General features: G+C 46.7%; 1 protein-coding gene across 13 annotated transcripts in view; it reads right to left on the minus strand.

The window, feature by feature from the left end:
- Positions 1-19867, minus strand: part of ITPR1 (inositol 1,4,5-trisphosphate receptor type 1) — a 163472-nt gene that overhangs the window by 109099 nt on the left and 34506 nt on the right. For 12 of the 13 annotated variants that reach the window (XM_064667121.1, XM_064667124.1, XM_064667116.1 and 9 more), the window contains exons 4-7: positions 5846-5961; positions 2567-2653; positions 1335-1493; positions 364-462 (exon numbers count right to left, since the gene is read on the minus strand). In XM_064667121.1, the coding sequence (XP_064523191.1) occupies positions 364-462; positions 1335-1493; positions 2567-2653; positions 5846-5961 (461 nt within the window). Of the gene's footprint in view, positions 1-363; positions 463-1334; positions 1494-2480; positions 2510-2566; positions 2654-5845; positions 5962-19867 lie in introns of those variants that run through there. The other variant, XM_064667122.1, reaches the window with a different exon arrangement.

Genomic DNA, 19867 nt, shown 5'->3' on the forward strand with positions numbered 1-19867 from the left:
CAAGGAACTTCAGAGCTGACTTGCTTGCAAGTCATGGGCTACACAGCTGTGCTGGTTTTGGCTGAGGGTGGACTTAATTTTCTTCACAGTGACCAGTATGGGGCACATCACTGTGCCACAACTTTTGATTTTGAAGGAAATCCTTACTTTTAGCCAGTCATGCAAAAGAGACTCTGCCAGTGCCCAACAGATACGACAAAAGTCTGTGAGCTCTGGTAAGTCACTGATCACCAAGATAACCATTCCTAAGCAATGCCACAGGTACCAAACAACTTGCTGGACTTCATAAAACGTGTACAAACAGCTCAGCTGAAGCCCAGAGAGGTCTGTCCAGCTGCTCCAGCTGTGCCCATGTCCCCTCACCTCATTGCATCCCGGGTTATCCACGAGCTGATGGCTGCTGGCGTGGAGAGGCTGCCCAGCATTGACAGGATTCAGGACCACTTTGTCTCCAATGACCACCTGGAGGGAAGGGCAGCATCAGACAGAAATTTGCACACTGGGAAAATTCTTTTTCTTCCATCGTTTTAATGGAAGTGACAGGAGGAAATCACCTTACTGCAGTTAGGAGAGATGCCAGTCTGAGTGTTCTGCCAGGGTTCTGTTTGGTTCAGAATTTACCTCACCAAACTCAGCCACTGAGGCAAAAACCCCAGTGATGCTGGTCTCAGAGCCTTGCAGAAGCAGCAGACTGAGTTCTGGTGCAGAGGGGCTACAGGATAAATTATTGCTACTCGATAAAGCTCACTCTGTTAAGGTGCCAAATACATACCTGGCCTAAACCCCAGAGCACACTGACACTTATTACCTCCTGCTTTTAGGCAAATAATATACCCCAGCGACTCACATTTTGCAAGAAAAAAACCCAAGATTAAGAGATTAAAATGGCAATGCATTTAATCAGCACCATTTTTTCCAGATTTCCCATGAACAGGAACATTTGACTTCCTTATTACCTCATTCCTTATATCCGAAGTGATGATGAGTTTGGATTCTAAACTGAAAACACTGAAAATCAAGATGCTAATTATTTCTTCCAGGCCTCCTGAAGGAACTCAACATTTCCTACCATTTTGAATTGGGCAGGAATTGTGCAAGGCCAGCCTAATTAGGTCCCTTATTCCCTCCAATGTTAGATCATTCCACGTTTCCAAAATACAAGTTACCATAGCGATTTTCCTCCCCCTCATGACAGCAGAGGAAAAAGGTTGTTCCTGCATCATCACGCACTGAGAGATCTGTGCATTTCATTAATTGCAGGGCAGGATTCCCAAGCCCAGCCTGGCCAGGCTGTGCCCCAAGGAGCAGGTGAGGACACTGCTCCCAGCACTTACGCTGTCTCCGATGGACCGCAGTTTGTAGAAGGGCTGGATGTAGAACCAGGAACCTTCATTTCCAGCTTCATCCAAGGTCACCCTCATTGCATTCTTCTCTAGCAGAGCTGGCAGCCTCTTATTTACTGTTAAGTATTTGTTACTTTTTAAGTGAAGCAGCTAGAATAAGAATCAGAGTTCCGTTCTAAGAATGCTCATCTTCCTCCCCTCAAGAAACCGAGCGTGCACGAGACAACCACATTTCTATGCAGGAGTTAAAACTAAATTATACACAAATATTGATGGGCTCAGGCACAATTCCACTCACAGATACAGCCCTACAGCACAAAACATCTTCAGTGAATCCAACCGTCCCTTCCCCAGCAAACAACAAACACTCAGACATGTCCTCGTCCCTTTACAACAGCCAGCTCAAAAACCCAGGACCAAAACCTGTGAAGTGCTGGGGACTAAGTGGTTCTCTCTGTAAGAGGCAAAGCTGCTTCTATCTTGCTTTGCTTGGTCTCATTTAAGAGAAAATGTGACTATTCCTAAGGACTTTTCTTCTCTGTGGCAGTTTGTCATTTGTGGTGTCAACATCTGACAGTGAGAGGTATTTGGTGTTGTGCACGTGCCACCTTCACGTGGCCAACTCTCAGGAAGGCTCCAAGGATTTCTGAAGAAAGCAATCAGTGGTGACACCAAAAATACACACAATTAGCCCCTAACAAAAAAGTGACCTCATCATAGCTGTGCACCCAGGCCCTGCTTCCCAGAATCCCCCTGCAGGGCACGGTCAAAGCTGGCAACACCACAGATCCTGGCCATGAACTCCAGCAATTTAACATCCACTGAGTAGGGAATTTTGACCAAAATCCTCTCCAGCTGGCAAAGATGCTCACAGCCCATGGGGATCCCACTGCCACAGTGGCTCACTGTTCCCACAGCCTACCTGGATCCCATTCCCACACTGGATGACTGTTTCCACAGCCTACCTGGATCCCATTCCCACACTGGATGACTGTTCCCACAGCCTACCTGGATCCCATTCCCACACTGGATGACTGTTCCCACAGCCTACCTGGATCCCATTCCCACACTGGATGACTGTTCCCACAGCCTACCTGTATCACATTCCCACACTGGATGACTGTTCCCACAGCCTACCTGGATCACATTCCCATACTGGATGACTGTTCCCACAGCCTACCTGGATCACATTCCCATACTGGATGACTGTTCCCACAGCCTACCTGGATCACATTCCCATACTGGATGACTGTTCCCAGCAGTTTCCTGTTCTCGGTTTCGTTCTGTTTCTTCTCCAAGTCGGCCGCATGCTGAAATCAAGGGATAATAATTTAATTCCCTGGGTTTTTACAAAAGGGTGGCCAAACACCTGAGGCTCTTGGAGAGTATTTCAAAGAACTGGAACAACAGTGAGCAGCTGAAATAGCCCAATTTCCTTTTTTTCCAGCTTCCAACAGCATAATTTCCAGTTCCCTTTTTCAATTGCTTAGGAAGACAGACACACATCATTTAAGTAATTAGGGTACAATTTGACAAAATTTTGGAATAAAATATGAGATGAAAAGCTCAGACAGAGTAGAAGGCAAGTACCTGTGGGGGGAAAAGATGAAAAGAGATGGGTAACAACTCCAGTCAGGAATTCTATGCTCCTTTCTACTGACTTCTATACAAATGGAAAGAACTGCAACTTTGATTTTTTATTTTCCTCTGCCAACCCAGGCTCCAACTCCTCTCCAGCCTGTCTTTTTATAACATCTCCAATCCCCCCACCCTGTGCAGCAGGATCATTGAGAAGATGTGTACAAATGCCCACTGCAGCTCCGGGTACCTGAATTTCCAACTCCCAGCACCAGAGCTCATCCTTCCCGAGGCTGTTGGATACTCTGTGCTACAGCTGAGCATCCCTGTATCACACCAACAGGGGAATAAAAGGGAAAGCCCCTCCAAAACTGATTAGAAGAACACATAGTAATAGTTAATAATTTATAACAACCTCTTGCACTTTTTCCTTTAAAAGTGAGTTATTTTGCCCAGGCTGTTATTAAAACCATTTCATTTGGTTAAGAAATTCTCCCTCACTTTAGATGAAAGATGATTTTAATTAAAAATAGAAATCTCTATTTGCTTTAACTGCTATCTGGTGGTAGAGGGTAATTTAAAACTGAACTTGGTAGGAGGCTAAGGATCAAGGTTTATGGTTTGGGTCTCAAGGACTGAGGCAGGTCCAGTTCTCTCTTGGAGGAGAAAAGTGCCCACAGTTCCTCACTGTGCTGAGGTGAAGTACCAGTAACACAGGACAAAGCTCAGCTACCTCAAAGGAAGATTTCTCTGCTCACTGTTACAGAATTTCACCATTCCAGCTCACTCAAAATGTGCTATTTTTAGAAGCTGTGTTAGGTATCATAACTGGCTCTTGCTCCAGGAGAACCTGAGATACAGCTGCTCACTCAAATTCAAAAGTACATCCAGCAACGCACAATTTTCTCCTTAATACTGAAATATAACTTTTTTTTTTCTTGATTTCCAAGTAGTCTGTCAAGAAAGGATTTCTTTAAGACACCAAATCCCTCTCAACTACCAGCAATCACAGACAGGACTTCTCTACGTGCCACATTGATTATCAATACAGAAAATAATGTATTCCGTGAAAACACGATTAGGACTCCGGATGTACTTCCCCAGCACACACCAAACCTGACAATCATCCCAGAAGAAGCACTTCTCTGGCCACTAGATGTCAGCTCCTCAACCAGCACCGAGGTGGGACCAGGGACAGACAAGTGTCCCAGATTTTAAATCCCTTAAATGGCATTAACTTAAAATAACCTGACCTCAGCACCGAGCGCTCCGTGGCACACAGTAAATTCCACCAGCAGACAAACAGAAGCCAAAAAAGGCAAGTGGTGATGAACCCATCTTGCATCATCGATTGGGCTGGAAATCAAAGGCACTGATAAAGAAACCTCCCCCTGGGCAGAGCTCACAGCCCTGAGCACGTGGACAGGGCCCCACACAGAGCACAGGGGGTTTGGTGCATCCCCCGTGCCGACACATGGAGAAGGTGACACGAGGGCCCAACGTGACAGGCAGAAAGAGAAGTTTGGATGTGAGTGAGGTACATGGCCCCCAATTATTTCCAAGCCCCAGGTCACTGATTCAGCCCGTCAGCCTTCGTGTCAGAGCGATGCAGATGAAAGGATCCCCAATAACACTGAGAGCACTCAAACTCTGCCACCAAAACAAGCAGTTCATGGAGGGACATTTCTCTGCAAACATCACTCAGCTGGGGCTAATTCTGGAAAAATCTAATCCTGTATTTCCAGGACACTGGCACAAAAGGGCAAAGTGTCACATGAGCAGGGACAGATCCCAGACACCTGCACTGGGAAGGGAAGACAACTCCCAGTGACACTATAATCCAGGGCAATTCCAAAGCCTTTTTTTTTTTCTGCATGATGCAGTATTTATACCATGAACTCTCCCCTTTCCTTATACACCAAAATAACCAACCCAGAATCCCCATCACTTCCAACCTGCTGCCAGTGTCTCCTTCTCTTACCAACATGAGAAACGCGGCCCAGGTGAGGGACCTCTGTGCTACAGCCAGTACCAAAATAGCTTTGTCCTTGCCAAGTTAATACTTCTAGCTTATAAAATTGTATTTTCAGAAGCAAAATGAGTCCAACAGTGGGTCTTTGTGCAGTGCAAGAGCAAGGCAGCCATATGGCAATCAGCAAGTGACACTCTCCTACGGGGCCATTCCGTATTTCAGGCTACAATGAGCTTAATATAGGCTTAAAGAGACTAAAAATACCCAAATTGTAATTTTGACATGAAGTACTCCAGCTATGTAATTTTAACATAAACACGGAGTTTATTTAACTCTAAAGTCAACAGATGGTATTTAAGTTAAGTTGGCTTTTTTTTATATAGGAACTCTAAAAACAGCAATCAACTTCCTTACCGAGTTTTCAGCTGCTGAATGTCAACATTTTACCCAGAAGATATTAAATACTGCGAGCTAATATGGAAGGAGAGGCTGGCTGGCCTTCTAATTACTCATAATTACCCATCAACCTTCACGTGTAGCAAGAGCAGCTCTGTTTGTCTGAGGAATCCCAATGGGTTGATCAGACCAGCAGCTCACGGTTTCCCACGTCGAGATGCGATGCCTGAGAATTCTGTGCAGTGGTTTCAAGGGTCCCACCCAAAATGCCCACTCAGAGCCCCGTGACATTTAGCACAGGTTAATGACAGGAGCCTCAAGGGCCACCACGGCTCCAAAGCAGCACCATGGACACCAGCACTGGGGGACACAGACCTTGAGTAGCATTTTATATAAATGAGAGGATCTGACCACCTCCAAAGGAGTCCTGCACATTGATCTTTATGTACTCTGCTGGTGTCTCCCTGTTCATGGTGTCCAGTTGACTGGAAATCCCTGTTTAAATCAGGCTGGCTGAGTGCTGCTGGTGAAGAGGGGCCCGAGGGTGAACACTCACGTGCAGTTTATTGAGCAGCACGGCGTCCGTGGTGCTGTTGGCTCCCGGCTTTGCTGCCTTCCAGAACTGCTTCTGAGCCGAGTACCGGTTCATGGGACACAGCTTGAACAGGCAATCTATAAAAACAGGGAATAAACAGAGAGATGGCTTCAGCTATTCAAAATTATCTGGGCTTTTGCTGCTAACGCCGTCCAAATATTCCAGCGGCAAGGAAGGGTTTATAAACAAATTCTGGAAAGCTCTTGATCAGACAAATGCTTTTTTGAGCAACAGGAATGTTGCCCCATGAATGATTAAAAACTAACTGCTGCTGCCAACATCTGATGCAAGACCAGAAAATTTATAACTTGTCCCAGTCGAAAACAGTACCAGGCTAAAACGGGAACACGTTCCAGTGCTTTCCCAGGCAAACACATTTGTCTTGGGCACTCTCAGCTTGGAGCTGTTGTCCTTCAGCAGGTACACAATGTCAGGTTGGGGGGCTTTGGTTTGGGGGGGGGGTTTGTTGCTGTTGCTGTCTGTTAAGTTTTTAAATCTAATCCCTTCTATTTCTAGAGAACATAGGGAAAAAAAATTAACCTAATAAAGTGGCAGCAGCATTAAACCCTCCCAAAGAAGAGCCTGCACAAGCACAGCCACTCAGGGCATTGCTCGAGGTGACATCAAAGCCCTCGGGGTGTCAGGTTCTATACCCAGTCCAGTTTATTTAACCTTCTGCCTGGCAAAAGCCAGGAATCACAGCCCATTAGTCTTATTAAAAATACATTTCTGTATTAGAGATGCTAACTTATCAGCAATGAACCCAAATGAGCTGCAGTGACTGTTTCTCCTCCTCACTGTCTCCAAGCAACGGAACACGCAGAAAAATAAATTCAGCTATTCAAAGGCAGCGCCGAAAGTAGCAGCTCAGAAGTTCAACCAAAGTGCCAAAAGAGCCAGGAGGCTGTTCCCAGCCTCTCTGGCAATGACATGGATGTAACACTTCAGGCCTAATCCACAGGGCCTTCCTCAAGGCTCCTGGTGTATCCCTGCAGACAATTCTGGAAGCAGGACGGTGAGGAGAGACCGACTTAGGGGTTTGTCTTCATTGCCTGGAAAGCAGAGCTGCTCATTGGCTGCCTGGTTAATGGACACTCTGGATTCACATCAACCAAAAAGGGAAAAATCCAATACTGAAGACAAGCCATCTCAGCTCTGTCAGAGGTTGACACAGACCTTGGTAATTTTACCTCAGGACACCATTTGAGATGGACACATTCACACTTCTAATGCCTTTCCTAAAGAAAAGCCCCATTTGATGCCACCCTGCCTGTCTAATCCATCCCCAAAGCAACACCTTTCACAGGAGAACAAAAAATCATCAAAAAACCAGAAGGTTTGGACTGGGAGAGACCTCGAAGCCCATCCAGTGCCACCCCCTGCCATGGGCAGGGACACCTTCCACCAGCCCAGGTTGCTCCAAGCCCCGTCCAGCCTGGCCTTGGACACTTCCAGGGATCCAGGGGCAGCCACAGCTTCTCTGGGCAGCCTGTGCCAGGGCCTCCCCACCCTCACAGCAGGATGGTCTTCAAAGTCTGTCCTAAAAATTAAACCCACTCCTAACAGGGTGGATGAAGCAGTGGTGGCAGATCGTTGTTTCATCTCAGTGAGGCACTGACTGCCAAGTGGGCTGATCAGTCTGTCCCAAACCAGCACAGGGATTCCTGCAGCCTGCTTGGCTGGGGACCAGTTTACCTGCCACATACCAATATACCGGCCCAGTATACCCACAGAGATATGGAAGGACCCGGGTACAGCACCGGTGCCCTTTAACAGTGACACTGGGGACAGACAGAGAGCTGAGGGCTCCTGGAAGGAGGTTTAACTGCAGCTCTCCAGAAACACTCAGCTCCACTTTGCCACCACCACCCCAAAGCTTCTGAGCCATGAGGGAAGCGCAAACCACACTTCCCAGGTTTGCTCTCTTCAACGGCTTCTTCCATTTACATAAAGATGATTCACAGAGATTGACAGCACAGAAGAGATTCAAAAAGCCACTGCGGGCTGGCACTTCAAACTAAGACTGCATTGTAAGCAACACACCAGTTATAAAATTTTCTATTTTTGCTGAAACCATCAGTTCACACAATGACAGCAATTAACACACAGAACTGCAGAGAAGAATTAATTGTATGCTAGATTTAGTCACAGTGAACTTCTTTCCATCCTCTTCAGTCAAGAAAGTTGTCAAGTTAGGCTTAACTTCTAAATTGTTAACGCAAGCAGCCCCCTCTCCTCCCTCAGGCACCAGGAGAGGTCTCCAAGAGTTTGACCTTGTCCAATGCAAGAAGGGAAAACATAACGTGGTTTTCTTAGCTTTCCATCCCAGTTACAAAGCTACAGATCTAAAACAAACAAGAAAAAGCACCCAATCTTTTCATTTCTAGTATTTGTTCTATGAAATCTATTTCTGAAGTGGTTGAGAAGTTCAGCTGTGCCTTACTCACTTTAACATGGCCACCGAAGGCTGATTGTTCCTGAATGTAGTTCACCGTGGGTCGAACTACATCAACTTCAGGGTCAAACTACATCAACTTTAGGGTCAAACTACATCAACTTTGTGGCCAGAAGATTTTCAGCTCTCCAGGTCTCATGGGCTTCTATGTTTATAACATCAAGGATGTGCTACCTGAGCACCACCACGGTCAGGGATGTGCAACCCACAGTAGTGGTGACTGTGTAAGATGAACCAACTCTTCCCAGACATGATCCTTATGGAATTTAGGTCTAAGATCCCAAATGAAGCCAAAGCAGCCCAAACCACTGGCTCTCTGCTCTGATCAAAGATTCAAGCAGATTTTAGCCACATAGGAAAGGTGATAAATAAAGCAATTACTGCACAGTAACCACATCTTTTTATAGACTGTTTGTTGAATATTAACCAGGAAGGAATGCATTTTCCTTTCAGATCTTCATGATATCCAGTGAAAAATGGCAGAATTGCACAATGAGTAAGTATAAAAATAAAACAGCACGTCACTGTTGATGAAATGATGATACATCAAGCCTGAACACCCAACAAAGGTCCCGCAGGAAAAAGCGATTGCATAATCCTACACCACCCCACCAGGATGATGAATGTTACATGGGCATGTATTAAATGTGCATTTCAATGCTCCCAAAGCTAAATCCTGCTCTCCTCTCAGCGATTCCTCTGCATGGAATAAAGCAAGAAGGAGCCCGACTGGAACTGCACCCCGTGAGGGATGAGTGCTCTCCCTGCTGGGACACCAGATCCCACGGGGGCTCTGCCACCTGCAGCTCCAGGAAATGTCACCAGCAAGGCCTGGCTGTCCCCTGCATGCACCAGCAGCACAGAGCAATAGTCAAAACCAAGGATACTGGGAATGCCAGAAAACCCCATGTCCCGAAGTATTCTGGGGTTCAAACCTGTCAGCAACACTATTCCAGCTGCAATTCCTTCTCCTCCATGTTTTTAATTTTCTCTTCTCCCTTTTACATTCCCTTCTCCTGACCAGACCTTGCTCTTTTCCTACTCAGCACAGTCTCCAAACTTCCAACCCTTCCTGCCAGTCCTAACCCAACCAGTCACATTCCCAATGCCCAATTTTTGCTCTCATAACACAATTAAAAACCTGACCAGACTGACCATTTTCTGTCCTTTTTTTTTTTTTTAAGTCACATTTAAGTAGTACATCAAGATTATTACACTTGTCCAAAATTGCAAATACCAGGTTTACAGAGGCTGGAATGATCTGGAGAAGGGAATAAAGTATTTCAGAGCCCACCCAAGACATCATCACCTTCTTTTAGACCAAGCTGCCTAGAAATGCATAACTCAAGCACTCCCAGCAATTCCAGCCTTCCCTTCAGAGGGTTTTCCCACCTTTTGGGGCATTAAGTGATGTCATTACGTCAATCCTACTGCTGGTACACGAGGACAGCTCAGAAAGCTGCTGCTCAGGCACTGCTGACACCCAAAGTTCTTCATGGTGCCTGTGCTGGTGACAGCTAGACACAGCCACTGCTACAACCTTCCACAGGATCCTGGGATGCTTTGGGCTGGAAGCTCATCCATCCCACCCCCTGCCATGGGCAGGGACACCTTCCACTAGCCCAGGTTGCTCCAAGCCCCGTCCAGCCTGGCCTTGGACACTTCCAGGGCTGAGGCAGCCACAGCTTCTCTGGGCAACCTGTGCCAGGGCCTCCCCACCCTCCCAGGGAGGAACTCCTTCCCAATATCCCATCTATCCCTGCTCTCTGTCAGTGTGAAGCCATTCCCCCTTGTCCTGTCCCTCCAGGCCCATGTAAACAGTCTCTCTCCATCTCCCTTTCAGGCTCCCCTCAGGTGCCATCTCTGCTCCTGTTGGATCAGCTCAGTTTTGGGGCCAGAACACCATTTTCCTCCCTCTGCCATTCCCAAAGTGCCCAGTTCTGAATGATCTGGAAGCACTTTCAGCCCTGGCCCGGCTGGTTGTATAACCCAGCACTCATCATTTTTTCCAAATCTCCACTGCCTATTTTAAGCATTTAGTAGAAAGTCTTCCCCAACTTTTCTGCAGTTGGAGGAAGCAAGAATCAAACACTTTGTTGGCAACAAAAAGGTGTGTCGGTATTTCGGTTTTTAAACCCAGACTCTACAAGATGCCAATTGGAGAAAGGTAAGAACCAAGAAAAATTACTCCCCCTCACAAAAATCATACTTTAGGGTGCTCTCAGATGAGGGAAATCTACAAAGATGAAGATCTTTAAATAAGTCACTTACAAATCCACTGAATATTTAACACCAACACAGCTGTTTCTTCGTTACTTGGAAAAAACCAAACTCCTCTTTGCACAGCAATACTAAAATTAAAAGAAAATTAGCAATTCCCTGTTGAAATTTATCGGTTTCTCTTCAGACTTTTCTATACTTAGGTACCTGATATTTCCCCAAGGCCAAAGCCTGCTCATAGGAGAGAAATATGTGGATAGTATCTTTTATTTTAAATACAAAAAAATAGCTGCAATGAGCAAGTAACAGAGCTGGCAATGATAGAAACACTCTGCAAATAGACTTCTGACTTCATATTTATGAAAGTGCCCAGCTTCAATACGCTCACAAGGATGATAACACTTCACAGGATGAAGAGTTTATTTATTTAAAGACAAAATGAAGACCTCTTTTGTACTTAAATGCAATATTTTCATGCAGGAGGCCTAGAGAATAATACAAAATGCCTGTGTTCAATCACAGGCAAGTTTCACCTCCTCAGAAGCCCTTGGATTACTCCATCATCTATTTCTATACTTGTTCCTTCTGAGATTTAAAATTAATAGATGACAGCCTAAGAGGTTCAAAGAATAAAGAACAAAAGCAGCTACAGAAATGTGTTGATTATCAATCATTCCTGCATTTCCACGAAGAGGGAGAAAAAAGGAACCTGATCCTCCTGAAAGACCTCTCTTTGTGCTGAGAAGACATCCTTTCATTTTCAATTTGCTGTGATCAGGTTTTGCTGGGAGCACAGCAGCTCATTTCCAGCAGGGATTTTGTGAGGATCCAGCCCTGCTGCCCCAACGGAGCTCCAGCCACAGCTCCATCCCAGCAGGAAAACAGCCTGAACCCTGCATGGCCAGCCTGCTGGGAGAACTCGAGTCAAACCCTGTGTTACAAACAGCTCTGCCACTCCACAGGAGGGGAAAACTGAAGCACAGATGAGCAGGGCTGGGATGGAACCCAGAGAAGCTGTGGCTGCTCCACCCCTGGAAGTGTCCAAGGCCAGGTTGGACGGGGCTGGGAGCAACCTGGGCTGGTGGAAGGTGTCCCTGCCCATGGCAGGGGGTGGGATGGGATGAGCTTTGAGGGCCCTTCCAACCCAAACCATTGTGGGATTTTATGCCAAGCCCAAAGGTCTCACAGCAATCCCATCCCTCTGCAGAGCAGCCCAATCCCTCTGGATTCCAGCACGGAACTCGTTACCCGACACAACCCCTGAGGTTTGTGCCCTGGTGACGTCTGTCACCTCCCTGCTGTGCTGCTGCATCCTGGTGCTCCAAGGGCTTTCAGTGCTTTGCTTTTTAAAGTAGAATAAAGGAGGAAAATCACCCTTGCAACCAACATTTAAACACAGAGCCTGCACCATTTGTGAGCTAAATACATTTTAATTTTTATGTTAAAATAACCACCCTCAATTCCCATCTGCAAGACACGAGGGTAACCACCCTCCTGTATTATCTTCATTTATGCAAAGTCCCACCAATGGGAATTGCTGCTTCGTTTGTTCAAGCTGTAACAACACAGGAAATAATGTAATTGTTATTAACTTGGGGCTGAGGTATCAAACCAAAGGGAGACAAGTGCAACAATGATTTCAGAGACAGGAAAATTATAGACCTGAGAGGTGGACGCTGAATATCAATGCCTGCTAAAGAAACATTAATTAAAAAGCAACGGCTTTTTGGTCACATAATTAATTAGCATACGACTCCACATTACCCTGCTAGTAACTTATAAATAATAAACACAGTATTTTAGATGTGCTGAAATTTACTGTGGGAAAAGCCGTCCTTGGAATCATGGAATCACGGGAGGGTTTGGGTTGGAAGGGACCTTCAAGCTCATCTAATTCCACCCCCTGCCATGGACACACGGCTCCAAGGCCCGTCCAAGCTGACCTTTCCTCCAGTGTAAGCTGAGCAGGATAAGGTTATTCCAGCAGGGAAGAGCAAACACCTCGCTCCTCACCTGCAGGGTGAGGCTCTGGACACACTGTCACACCTCAGGGTAAACTCAGAACCAAAGCACAGACAACTCACACCCCCACGACCACAATGCCCAAAAACCCACCCAACACTGACTGGAGAAATTCCCCTTTAAGGGAACACCTTCGGCACCAAAGAGTTCAGGATACGCCACTGTTTGTTTTATTTCTCCACGTAACCTCTTTGGTCTCCTTCAACAAGAAAGCTGCTACTCAAAAAGAGAGAAATATTTAGACACTGGATACACAGGCAGCTCCAAAAGGAAACATTTGCAGGAAAGACCAGCTGCTTTTTTCTATCTCTGGTACCGAGGGAAGATGCTGCGTGAAAACACAGAGCCAGAAGGGAGAGCAACACAAGGAGAAAGGAAAAATCCTAAAAAACACAGATGCATTTCAGTACAACGTGTCCCATTTGACACCCAGGTTAAAGAAAGCAAGGAAACCATCAGCCTCCTTGTCACCACGATGGGTAAAGTTACCCTGGATGGGCAAAACAGGATACAAGAGAGCTCAGAAGGCAGAAAACAGGGAGCTGCCTCAGAGAAAGCTGTAAAGGACACAGTGAATGCTCCACTTACCCTTGGAAGCTTCAAGGAACAGTCTAATTTATGGACACAACGGATAACTTGGACCAAGAGAAGCTACTTCAGAATAAACTCTCTAGAAATTGCCAAAGCACCACGATGGCTCCTGGTGAGTCACAAATACAAGCCAGAAGAGAAACCCCTCAGTGCTGAGGAGAGGGGGAAGGAGAAGGAAACAATCCTCACGAGAAGAGTTCAGACCTGCACACATCAGTTTGGGCTAACCCAGGATCCCAAAAAAGCCACAGGTTCCAGTGAGAGCTTTTAGTCTTAGCTCAGCTCCACCTCTGGTCCAGCACAAAAACAAACCCTGGACTAGAGGCCAAGTAGGCCAAGAGGTAAAAGCAAAGGCCAACTCCTTCTCTCTGCCACAAGCCCTGAAACTCAACTTTTACACACTACAAGGAGAAGGATTTGTACTTTACACAAAGGGAACTCAGCAAACTGGTGTGTGTAAGAGTTGCAGGAGCAGTTTTAAGTAAACTCTTGTGGCTTTCAGCCTTTGTCCCAGGTTTGAGAACTGGATCCTTGATCAGGAAAGCATCCTTATCTCACTTTTCAGAGTTTCCATGACAAATGTCCCTGCAAGGCACTATAACACGATTCTCAGGACAGGAATCCTGGCACATTCTTCCTCAGAATCTTTGGGTCTTTTCAATCTACACTTTACCCCAGCAGTAAACCAAAGCATATCCATTTTCTGGCCAAATTTCATTTTATTTCAGCTGCTCGCCCCTTAAATTTCTTTTTCACATTTGCTCCTTCACTTATTCTTGCTTTTCTGGATTAAAGTTCCTGCAGAAAATGGGGCAGGAAGTGGGGGTAGGAGGCAGGGAAAACTTGGACAGTCCAAGCACAGGAAGAACAAGGAAGATCAAATTTCAAACCCCTCTGGAAGCATCAGTGTTGACCAGCATGGAAAGAATACAGTTGTGCTGTTAGAGCTGACAGGACTGAACAGCATAATAGGAGTTATTTCTATTTAAGAATGTTCTGTGTATATGTTATAAGAAATGAGCCACCACAGCATCACACAAAAGAAAGGGCACATTTTTCAGCTGTTCAAAGTTACTCACTTTTCAGCTCTGAAACACATTTGGCTTTAAGAGAAACCAGATTGCCAAAAAAAGATACAGGGCCTTTAAATAAATATTTGATAACATTATTGAGGTCTAATTTGGAAAAATGGAAGAATAATAAAACTGAACTCGGTGCTTCCATTTTTCTTGCACTAATGAAGCACTTGGGATCCCTTCCCTGAAAGGATTATTTGTTTCTCTCCTCCTGCACCAGGTGCCATCCTCCTGAACTCCAGGCCCACTGCCTCCTGCAGAACTGCCAAATCCACAGGTTCCCAGGGCTGGCAGCCCCCAGGAAAGCTTCCTGAGCTCACCCCTCCCTCCCCCAGGCAGAATTAGCCATGGCTGCTCCATTCCTGACACAGCTCCTGAACTCCTCTCTTCCAGGGCTCCACTAGTTCTGCATCTAACCTATTTATTTTCACAATGTAACCCCACAACTCCCTTCCCTTTCCACATGGGGATGCAAAGGAGAACTTCTCCCTCTCCCAGCAGCATCTGCAGGCTCCTCTGTCCCACAGCTGCCGAGGTGCCAAACTGCTCAGTGGTGTTCCTGACCATTTCCCTCCCCGTCGGTTCGGATCCCTCGGGAAGCACGAGGTCCTAAATAAAAAACTTCACTTGAGGCTCTGCCAGGAAGTAAAACTGGAAAAAATAATTACTCTGTCTTTTGGCAATGCTTCTTTTTATATATTCCAAGGCAGCAGTTGCACTTTTTGTCACAGCACAGCACTGACGACTCCTACTCCACCCGTGACTCCCACAGTCCCCAACCCTTCCTGTGGCACTGCTGGGTGCCCATCCTCCTCCTCTCTGGATGCAGCCAGCTAAGAGTGGTCTTGGAGAAGCTCTGAGTGAATTCCCAAGCTGGAGGGGAAGCCCTCCTTCCTCTGGAGGGCTCACAGAGCACAGCCAGCTGTGGGAGATGCCATGAGCAGCCACAGACACCCGGTGCCACGCGGGCAGCACCGTGAGGTGAGAGCTGCCACAGATGCTCAGACTTCCACAAACTGCCTTAATAAAGCAAAGACAAATGCAGAAAACCCAGACCTGCCTAATTACAGAAAGAATCATGGTGGAGTTGAACAGAGCAGAGCCCTGCTGCCCAACTGCCCTAGAGTGTCAGGTAAAACACCACTGTCCCCATCTGTCCCAAGTCCAAAAGCTTTATTCCTTGCTTTCTGCTCCTAGGCTTGGCTTGAGTCTTTCACCTCACTAAGGCCTCTCCCTCTCTCTACTTTAAACAGTCCCCATCCTCTTGGCAGGGGCCCAGAGATGCTCTTGCTGAGGCCTATCCAGTGATGCTGCTCAATCTGTCCAAGCTCGCTCCGCCGCCACTTCCCTCCCCGGGAACAGAGCATGGAAAACGCCAACAAATCACACAGCTAATTAAAACCTGGCCTCCCTAACGCAGGCCTAGCACAGAGGGCTGCACTCTGCTCGGCACTTTAATGAGCAGATTATGCTGACAAGGTACATACAGACTGTAAACACGAGTTCTGCCATATATTGCCTCTGCAGCAGCAAACCAGCACATTGCAGGAGGGAATAAAACATCCAAGCGTTTCCACAGAGCGCAAGATTCCAGCCTGACAGCACCCAGGAGCTCAGCTATGCCAGCAACGCGGCTGGAACACAATCCGTGGCTTCAGAGATCAAAAATGAAAGTGGAAAATAGTCCCTAAACTAGTAAAACAGCCCCTTCCAGGAACGGCTGGAGGGCTGTGTGTTACCAAATAAGGGAAGTGAGTGCTGGGAGCCAAGGCAGCACAGCCACGCTGGATCCGGAGCGCAGACAGCTGGAGAATGGGAAGGGGAGCAAGCCAGCTTCCCTGGGCTGGACTGCAAAGGGAAGAACAAATGTTCCAGGGCCACGAGCGGAAGCAGATCCTGCCAGCAGAGGCCTGGAGCTGTTTGTCCCGCAAGCAGCACCTTCTCCCTGGGCTTGGGGGAGTCATCCCACAGGCAGGACATTCCCTCTGGGGTTTGGGGGAGTCATCCCACAGGCAGGACATTCCCTCTGGGGTTTGGGGGAGTCATCCCACAGGCAGGACATTCTCTCTGGGGTTTGGGGGAGTCATCCCACAGGCAGGACATTCTCTCTGGGGTTTGGGGGAGTCATCCCACAGGCAGGACGTTCCCTCTGGGGTTTGGGGAAGTCATCCCACAGGCAGGACATTCCCTCTGGGGTTTGGGGGAGTCATCCCACAGGCAGGACATTCCCTCTGGGGTTTGGGGGAGTCATCCCACAGGCAGGAAGTTCTCCATGGGCTTGGGGGAGTCATCCAGCAGGCAGCACGTTCTCCCTGGGGTTTAGGGGTTTGTCCCACAGGCAGAACACTCTCTCTGGAGTTTGGGGGGTATTAATGCAATGCTGTCACTGCAAACAGGCACCTCATCCCCAGAGCTGGTATCAAGCACACACTGGTGGGGCACCTGCCATCACCTCCAAGTGCTTGGCACCAGAGCCAAGACACAGCCCAAATCCTGGGAGTGCACCCAGTATCCCTGAGGGACATATTTCACCTCTGCACAGAGCTGCCAACGTGCTGCTACACCAGGACAAGCACAACGAGGAGTTACTAAAGGGAAACTGTTCCTTTTTCAACCTCAGAACAAACTGAGTTGTTTTCTCCTTTCTCTCTTTTTTAAAGGCATGGATGTCATTCTGTTTATTTTCTCCTGCTCTACTACTTCACTGTCTTGCAGAAATAAAACGAAGTAGAACACGCTCTCATCCATCTCAGGGATGTTTCATGCAGGCTCCAAGTGTGAGCCTTCTGCAGAATAAACACTCTGTTAACTTGGGGTCTATTTTCCACCAGGAAGAGCAGCTTCTCTGACTCCTCAGTTTATCCCAACTGTTTATACCCCTGGAACATGGACAGTAAGAGCCCACAGGGACACCAACACTTCATACACTAAACCATGGATTTAAATCACACTTCTACAGAAAACCATTGGTTTCATTTCTTTAACTCCCTGTCCAATGTGAACCAAAGAAGTTTGGGTTTAGGTGCTGTAACTGCACATGGCAATGCCTCTCTTATTCCCCTGAAACATTTGAGGAAAAAAAACAACCAAAAGCCCCCTTTATGCTGATACCACAGTGAGAATATGCAAGCAACTGCCCTTGAGGCTTCTCAACCCTCTGTCACAGCAGCTGCAGCAGCCAAAATAAGGGCTCACCTGCCCCTCAGGTGCCCCCTTCTGCACTGTTTGGTTTCTAACCTGCACTCCCTCCCTGCAGTCACACAGTCACTCCACCCAAGCCAAGCCAGGGGTACCCAGCTGTGTTCCACCCTGAACTCCCCCTGCTTCCTGACCCAATTCACCTTCAAACCCACAACATTTATCAGTCATTGAATTTCAAAGCCCATTAATTGTTGCCTTCTCAGGGCTGTGTGAACAGACAGCTCCATTCATATCTGTCCCCTCTCCTGCAGCTGCCAGGAGATGAGCAGGTCTGTGCACTCCTGTGGCCTTGCACAGCCACAGCTGGGCAGCCTTCCCAGAGTGCTGAATCCGCTGGAAAACTGGAGGGGAAGAGTGATGATCCAACCTTTCCCATCTCTGCAGCACGGAGCACATTCTTCCTGAATTGCTCCTTGTGGTGGAAGTGGGATGCAGCCCTTGGAGCACAACACAAATGCACCTGGACTGTCAAAAGGGACAGCGCCCAACTCGCCCTCAAGGCATGACCACTGTCACCTCCACACACCTCCAGACCCGGGTTTGGGTCTGGAAAGTCTAGAAAAAAAATAAATTCATTCAAACCACTTTGTGCTACAGCCATTTAAAAAAATTTCCTTTTCCATAAAGAACAATAATTAGGTATTTTTTTCTGTTTTAAGCCATCTTTCAAGCTGCCTTACTGATGCAATAACACATCAATCAGTGAGGGAGAAAGCTGGATTCAGAAGTGATGGATGGGCTGGTGAGAACTATTAAATAACACCAGCTGCATCACTGAACCATCCTACAGTCACATCCACCCGGAGTCAGCAAACACAGTCGTCCTGGCTCACAAACACCACCTTTGCCAGCAACCTCAGAGCAGAAATAACCTTCCAAGTTCAGAAAAATGCACTAAAGTCTTCTTTTAACATTGTCTGCTCCTGTCCCTTCTCTTCCTCCATTTGTTTCAATCACTGTCTTTATTTCCAATTATTATTTGTATCATAATTGCATTAAAAGTGTTCTCTGGCTGCGTCACTTGGTCCAGCTTCTGCTTCCAGACCTACGTCAGGTTTGTGCCTTGACTTTCAGGATTTCAGGTTTCAGATTAATTTAATCAGGTTTCAGATTGATTTTCCTTTTCTACACAAAATCCTGGCATTCAGAAACAGCAGAAGCAATTAAAAAAAACCCTAATTCTATCCAACAGATTTGATAATATCCATGTGCAACTGTTGGCCTGCAGAGCAGGATGGAGCCTGGTGGATTGCAAGTGTTCCCAATGTTAGAGAGGGTCAGAAAACAGACCCAGAAATAAAGACTATTTTGGCAAGTCCCAAATGAAACCCAGACACAGGTTTCATCATGGAAAGTGCCAATTGTCCTGATTAAATATCTGGACCTCATTCAAACTGGCACAAGCAAAACAAAAACTCCCCTCAAAACAAACACCTGAGGAGACAGATCTTATGTGAAACAAAAATCTATGTGACAAAGAGAAGAAAAGCTGATTATCTGCATTTCTGTGAGCTTTTAGATCTGGATAAGCACTTGGGACTTTCCCCTTTACTAAGTCACTCATGGTATGAAGAGGAAGCCACTGGAAGTAGTGGGGTAAGTTCTGTCTGCCATGTCTCTGGATTTTTAGAAGGTGAACTTCAAGATACCAACCATGTCTTCTCTTTGCCCATTGAAAATATTCCAGAAGTCTGCTACTTTTCCATTCAAATCCACAAACTGCACATTAGGTATTTCCAGAACAAATCCATTCTTTTCCTGCTAAAGATCAGAGCACTAACAATACTACACATTAAGTTAAATGAAACACCCTTTTTACAGAAGGATTATGAGACTTCACCAAAAGACACTGCCTGGTACAAACTCAGTGAATTGTATTGCCATGATTTTCAGCTGCAATAGAAACAGAGAACTATTAATGACCTGAAGTGCTCACTGGGATGCCCTGTAGCACTTCCACCGAGCAGTTTTCCCCTCCTGGTCATTCAAAAAGCTTTGAAGGTTTTTACAAGGTGAAGCCATTGAAGGTGTGGTTAAAAATGTCACAAAAACTCAACGTTTGAAGAGCAAGAGATGAGCTGCTGCAGGACAGGGCACTGCAGAGCAGAGTTTGAGCCAAAATGTTTCTATGACACTTTGAGAATGGCCACATTTCTTCTCTAAGGAAATCCTGAGGCTGGGATTGTGATGGCAGGTCAGAGCACACGTGCTGTGGAGGGAGGGTACAGCAGAGACTTTGCATTCCAGCCCTGAACTTGCACTACTACAAACACTGCCAAACACCCTGATTTCCATGCACATTATCTCCGTTTCTTTGCTATAACATGTCTTTAAAGTTGTCATCAGCCAGCCCACGCTCTCAGACATGGTGTCCCACGTCTGGGGACACAAATGACCGCTAAAATCAGAAAGCTTTCA

This window comes from Pseudopipra pipra, chromosome 11 (genome assembly GCF_036250125.1).
Source record: "Pseudopipra pipra isolate bDixPip1 chromosome 11, bDixPip1.hap1, whole genome shotgun sequence".
In the NCBI taxonomy this organism is placed as follows: domain Eukaryota; kingdom Metazoa; phylum Chordata; class Aves; order Passeriformes; family Pipridae; genus Pseudopipra; species Pseudopipra pipra.